General features: G+C 30.9%; 1 protein-coding gene across 1 annotated transcript; it reads left to right on the top strand.

The window, feature by feature from the left end:
- The first annotated feature begins 4003 nt into the window (after positions 1–4003).
- On the top strand, positions 4004–5589 carry LOC105799612 (E3 ubiquitin-protein ligase PUB23). The gene has a single exon (XM_012630267.2). It carries the CDS (start codon positions 4158–4160, stop codon positions 5394–5396), a length of 1239 nt encoding a protein of 412 aa, XP_012485721.1. The 5' UTR covers positions 4004–4157; the 3' UTR covers positions 5397–5589.
- Positions 5590–7120: the final 1531 nt, after the last annotated feature.

The following is a 7120-nucleotide window of genomic DNA, read 5'->3' as shown; positions in this document are numbered from 1 at the left end:
AGTGTATACGTGTATAAAGTATGCCCATCTAATTATTAATATTATTTTTTTAAAATTCATTAGTGTAATATTTTGAAACAAAAACATTGATTTGGTAGTAATGTAATAAAAAATACTGTTGTAATGAATCTAAATTTAATAGAAAAATTTTAACGATGTTAACAATTGAACTTGTATATTTAAATCAAAAGTAGAAACTAAAATTCAAATGTATAAAGAGGAAAAAGACTTGTAACATATTTTAACTTAACTATTAGCGATCCTGCATTGATTAAGAAAATTGTGAAAATATAGCATTTATTTAAATATAATATACTTATCTCTAATTAAGAAAAGTAACAAATTCAATGTTGTATATCTTCAGTCATTTACTTGAAAATTTGATACGTTAAATGAAACTTTGTATTATCATCTATATAAATTAAGACAAAAAATTTTAAATTTAAAAAAATAATAATTGGTTGAAAATATTCACCAAAGTGATACGTATAATTAACATTCAAACTTCTTCTCTTCAAAATGATATTTCTAAATAAATTATATATTTTAAAATATGTTTTCTATACTGATATTTCTTAATAAACTAACTTTTAATGTCACATGCTTTGCATATAATTTTATGTGTTTAATATTTAATTAATTTTTAAATATTTTATTTTTAATGAAAATAGTTAACATAAAATAATAAATCTTACTTGAATTATATCCAATAACTCAAGTATATATTAACTTCTCAATTTAAAAATTATAATAAAAACTTTCAAATAATAATTAAAGCATTTTAAGATATTCAACATAAAACACAACTTTTCCTAAAAAACATAAAATATAATTTTATTTTTATGTAATTAATGCAGAGTAATGTTATTCAAAATAATAATTAATTAACATAATTAACTTTAATATTAATTTAAGTGATAAATAGGATGCTTAGAATTCTATTTAAGTAGTGACTCTATTTCACGTCATTAAAATTATCACAACTTTTATTTGGGTAAAAATTAACTAATAATTGCACTATAATTACAATTATCACAATTTTTACCTATAATTTATGCTTAGATTTCTATTCGAGTAATAACTCTATTTTAAAAATAGCACAACTTTTTAACTAATAGTTATAATTTAAATTCTAATTGTTTTTAAGTATGTGATTATCGCAACTTCTACTAAACTATAACTATTTTTAATTTTATAATTATCATTTTATTTTATTTCAACCTTCTTAACCAATAATTCTAAATAAAATATTATATTTATTTTTAAATGTGACTTTATAGTAATATAATGGAAAATAAAAGGTATTCCAATCAGTTCAAAAAATTTTCCAAATTCATGTTTTTATATATATTATGGGCAAAGTACACCAACAGTTGCTCAACTTTGGTTCAAATAACAAAACAGCCACTCAACTTTCAACTCAGTCACCAAACTTAAAAAAAAATAACAAACCAATTACTAATGTTATCGAAAAGTGACAAATCAATCACCCACTAATGTTTTCGTTTACAAGCTTAATGAAACAGGTGACGTGGTCAGTTAACTTGCCACATTAGACATGAGTTAGACATTAGGAGTTGAAGGAGTATTTGTGGCATTTGCATGGGGTGGGTATTTGTGGTTGACGAAGGAGTTCTGTGGAGGACCAATAGCATTTAAAGTCCGCAATATTATTTGTCAGTGGACAGTGCCGGAGTACGTCCCAAAGAGATTAGGTGATTTAATCGCATTACTGGCAGCTTGTCCACACTATTGGCAGTTTATTTGCATTACTGTTACCAGTGGTTTATCCACATCGAGCTTCGATTTGCACTGTTTGGAGTTCGATAGATGGATTCTAGGGAACTCGTAGTGTGTAGCGGATGGTTGGGTAGGAACCTTTTTGATATTGATGACTGTTATCCGTTATGATGGTCTATATGATTGTACATTATGTTGACTCACATTGAGCTTTCATAAGTTCACTCCCCTACAATGTTAAACTTTTCAGATAACCCTCAAGACTAGGATTGGGCAGGGAATATGATGCACCACTTCGGACATCGGACCATTTTCAAATAAAGTACTTTAAATAAGTTTTCTTTGGTTTGATTATGTAATTTTTAATGTCTTTGATCTGTGACTTGATTATTTTTTATTTGGGGATTTTGTGCATGCATTAATCATTGAAACTTAATAACTGATAATTGCATGTTATATGGTTTAAGTAAAACTAACCTTGTTCAACAATTTCCGCTAAATTACAAAGATCCAATTTTTTGTAAAACAAAATGTTAACTCATTTAGTATTTTTTCTAAAATTTTCAAATAATAATAAAACAATGATCATATTAACGATTTTATAAAATATCAATATCAATAATAAAATGAATTCTAAATGCAAACGGCTTAACAAACAAATGTTTTTCATCTAACTCAAAGCAACAACAACTATTTTTCCTGAAATTAGTCAGATTAGGATTTTATGAGATTAGTTGGTTTACTTCTCAATTTGGCCATAACATCTAGGTCGGGTTAAGGAGGTTATAAGATATTGTTTTTAAATTATTTCAAAGACAAATCTAGTGTAAAAAATGTATTAAAAATATATTTTATAAAACGAAATACATATTAATAATAATCCATTCCCACCCTTAAATAGGAGGATAAATGCACTTTAGTGCACTCAAACTCACGTCCTCTTGTTTTGGCAACAATATTGATGCCAATCGAGATAAGACTCAAACGTTCATTTCAGAAGCGAATTTAGAAACCTTTATAGTGGGACTAAAATAATTTTATCATTTATTAACTTTTTATTTCATCATTTTCGAAGGAACTAAACAAGAAAAAAATTATTTTTAAGGAAGTCAAAATATAATTTTATCGCATATTAATTTAAAACTTCATTGGTTGATTTCCATTTTTGAGGCCAGGAACCAGAACCCTCCCTACCCTTAAAATCTCCCTAATCCTATTAATTAACTTAGTACCAAATAATTTAATTATAACATCAACTAGAATGTATATAAAACTACAATTAATTATTTATAAAGATAATATACACTCATAAACATACCAAAAGCAGACTATTTAATAATATTATTGTATATAATATCTAAAAATATTAAAATTAATGAAATTGTCAAAAGGTAAAATTATTTATTTCCATTTTGTGCCAATACGATTTATATAAAATATTTATTAAAAGTTGACTTTGTAATAATTAAGGTGACTCAAGTTGTTTTCTAGGAAAATATAATATACTCAGAACTCCATGTTTAGAATAGAAAAGAAAAACTATCACATCATTACAACCTTAAATTTACTACAATAAAATAATGCAAATTTGAAATATTCTTTAGTCTTACATATATGTTTATTTTGACTTTCGGATCTTCCATTCGGGGAATCTTCATCATCAATCACACCCAGATAAGATGTAACCAATTAAACTAAAAGATAAAAAATAATAAGAAATAAATATCGTAATGGGTCAAAAGAGGTGGACGTCCACCCAAGGCCAAGTAGAAACCAACGAGTACTGTTGTGGCATAGGGAATTTGCCAAATTGGCCTCCCTCCATTTCAATTTGTCGGCTATGGATCACATCCTTATCCTACAATTCATAATAATATATTTGGATTCTTTTTTATTTAAAAATCAAATTTGTTAAATTTAAATATGCAGCATTCTAATATTTAAAAATTAGATTACAATGAATAACACATGTTTAATTTTAATATTAAGAAATGGAAATTGTTAAAATAAAAGCAAGCCCAATAATATATTAAGTAGATGCAGAAATATTAGAAGAGAGAGTCAAAAGTGAGGGTGTTGGATAATACTATTTCTACTACCAATATAAATCATGTGCCGAAATTCAGAGCTGCAATGTAAGTGGTGGTGGTGCTGCTGCTGCGATTGAGCCTTCGGATAGTTTGGAAAAGTCGGCCTTTTCCGTGTTTTGACTTTCTCGGGTTTTGAATATCTATCCACTACCCATATATAAGCCTTTCTCTCAACCCCCCCTTTGAATCCAAATCTTCAAACCATTTCACAACTACATCCTCAACTGCTTCAGATCCAATTCTGAACTCCTTTTTAGCAATTTCTTTAACTTCTTTTTCTTCTCTGGGTTGTCTTGTTCTTGAGCTTAATCTTGTTTGGTTTCTAGAATGGACGAAATTGATGTTCCCCCATTTTTCATCTGCCCCATCTCTCTTGAGATCATGAAGGATCCCGTCACGCTTTCCACTGGGATTACGTACGACAGGGAGAGCATCGAGAAGTGGTTGTTTTCAGGGAAGAACACCACATGTCCGGTTACAAAGCAAGTTATTGCAGATTGTGAGCTTACCCCAAACCACACCCTCAGGAGATTGCTTCAATCTTGGTGCATGTTAAACGCTTCCCTTGGAATCGAAAGGATCCCGACCCCAAAGCCACCCATCAGCAAGGCTCAGATTGTCAAGCTTCTCATCGATGCCAAGTCACCGCAGCAACAGATCAAGTGTCTCGACACTCTTAAATCAATCGCAGCCGAGAATGCTACTAACAAAAGGTGCATGGAATCATCCGGCGCAGTTGAGTTCTTGGCTTCTATTGTCTGTAATTACGACCCTACAGCCACCGAAGAATCATTAGATTACGAGTTCGACTCAATAAAACCGATTGATGAAGCTTTAAGCATTCTGTACAGTCTCCAACTCTCAGAAGCTTCTCTCAAGAACCTTATGGGCAAAAACGGTGATCTTATTTTGTCCTTAACCAGGGTAATGCAACGTGGAAGCTATGAGTCTCGGGCTTATGCAGTATTGTTGTTGAAATCAATGGCGGAAATAGCTGATCCGATGCAACTCATCAACTTCAGACCCCAACTATTCATCGAATTAGTTCAGGTTTTGCATGATCAGATCTCAAAGCAAGCCTCAAAAGCTACACTACAATTGCTGGTAAGCATTTGTCCATGGGGAAGAAACAAGATTAAGGCAGCCGAAGCCGGCGTCGTACCCGTCTTGATAGACTTGCTTCTTGATTCATCATCGGAGAGAAGGGCTTGCGAGATGATACTAACGGTGCTGGACGCAGTATGCGGATGCGCGGAAGGCCGGTCCGAGCTGCTAAAGCATGGGGCAGGGCTTGCCATTGTTTCAAAGAAGATACTTAGGGTTTCACAGGTAGCAAGTGAAAGGGCAGTGAGGATTTTGCTGTCCATTGCCAAGTTCTGTGCCACCAGTAAGGTTCTTCAAGAAATGCAGCAACTTGGGGTGGTGGCTAAATTGTGCTTGGTGCTTCAACTGGACTGTGGATCCAAGACTAAAGAGAAGGCGAGAGAGGTGCTCAAATTGCATGCTAGAGTCTGGAAGAACTCTCCTTGCATGCCAACCAATCTCATCTCTTCTTATCCAGCTTGATCACAAGGACAAAATTAGATAGATTCAAGAGTTTAGTATTTTCCCCTCAGTATTTATACCCATAATTATTGTGTACATAATTCTTCATTGATCGAATTACAAATGTAGCAACAGCAATTACATTCATGGGCAAAAAGCTACTGCCCTTACAAATTCAATAACATACATGCGACAAATTGTTGATTAACTCAAATTAAGTGTATTGATCTTAATTGTTGCTTAAAAAAGCATAGTGGCCTTACAAATTAATTAAATTATATACTTCATCGTCATTGACAAGTTAAAGAGTATCATTTTGATGATAGATTATTTCCTTTATGTGGTTAGTTAAGAACAGAAAAAAAAATGAAGGCAAAATGTTAGAAGAATCAAGTGTTGATACTTTTGCCTTTTCTTACCCCTTTTTTTAGAATAATTACTAGAAAACTAGTTTAATTTAATCATTTCCTTCATACCTATTCATCCAATCTAACAAACCATCAAACTCAAGTATTAAAAAGCTAGGGATAAAATAACATTTAATTTTGAAACTTGGTAATTTTTCCCACTTGTTTCTTAGAATGCCACATGAAAAATAAGAATATAAATTTTGCCACATGACACCACCAAATTATCTAGTAATGTCAGTTCAAGACAAGCTAACGGTGTTAATGCAGATGTATCAACTTGATTGGCGAAATATAAATTAAGGGACGAACTAAGCCTAACCAACTAAATAGAAATAAACAGATTCAGAATCAAATTATATATTATCCCCTTTTTAAGTAAAATTATGGGGAGCTTGAGAATATTGAAGGGTTAGATTTAGACAAGTTCCATAAACAATATTAGGTATTCTTAATTTATTTGAGTTAACTTTGATGCCTGTTATTATTTTGACCTTGGAGGTCAACACATTAAATATATGTAACCATGATAAATTTAGGAGGTAGGTTACTGATTAAAAAACATTTTAAAGAAATGAATGAGTAATTACCAGAATTATCTAGATGAATAAGTTTGACGGTTTTGGAATTGGTCCCATCAAATGTCATGGGGAAAAACCATAAAGAAGCATTTACAAGAGACAAAAAAGCAAAGCCCTAACGACTCATCAGGTGCGAGCGTAGAAAGGAAGCATTCATAGAGGTGGGCCGGTGGCGGCTTCGGCGGGGGTCAGCGCTCACCGTTTTAAATTAATTTAGGGACAGTCATTTTCTTCTTTAAGCGTTGGCAGGCAGGTACAAAGAAAGGAAAGCATCCTTTCACATTTAGTGCGCATCCCATTTCAGCCTTTGAACAGTCTCATCACCCTTTTCTTTTTTCTTTTAAGTTTTACCACGATATTTTGAAAACAAAGGGTTTAATATTTGCTATACTTACGTGTATAGTTTTTTTTTTTTTAACACAACAAGCTTTTAGTTTCGTTATCAATCATTTTTAAGGATTGAACCTTGCATTCTCTAATAATAGTGATGAAATTATAATAATCTTTTAGACGATCAAATTGAAAATATCTTAAAAATTAAGTGACTAACTATTTATGGTAATTATCTTTAATGGAATGTATCATACTTGAGTGAAAATTTATTTACTTTTATAAAATAATTATATAATTAATTTGAAACTTAAAATATAAATCAGTTTTAATTGTTTTTTAGTGGTAGTTATTAGTTAAAATTTAAGAGTTTTAAATACTCCTACTATTTTAATTATTCTAATTTGATTTTAGACAATTTTAACTC

This window comes from Gossypium raimondii, chromosome 9, assembly GCF_025698545.1.
Source record: "Gossypium raimondii isolate GPD5lz chromosome 9, ASM2569854v1, whole genome shotgun sequence".
NCBI classification, from domain to species: Eukaryota; Viridiplantae; Streptophyta; class Magnoliopsida; order Malvales; family Malvaceae; genus Gossypium; species Gossypium raimondii.
This window is presented reverse-complemented; position numbering and strand designations above follow the sequence as displayed.

Excerpts from the sequence above, each read along its gene's own strand:
- LOC105799612 (XM_012630267.2), top strand. The coding sequence starts at position 4,158 with ATGGACGAAATTGATGTTCCCCCATTTTTCATCTGCCCCATCTCTCTT.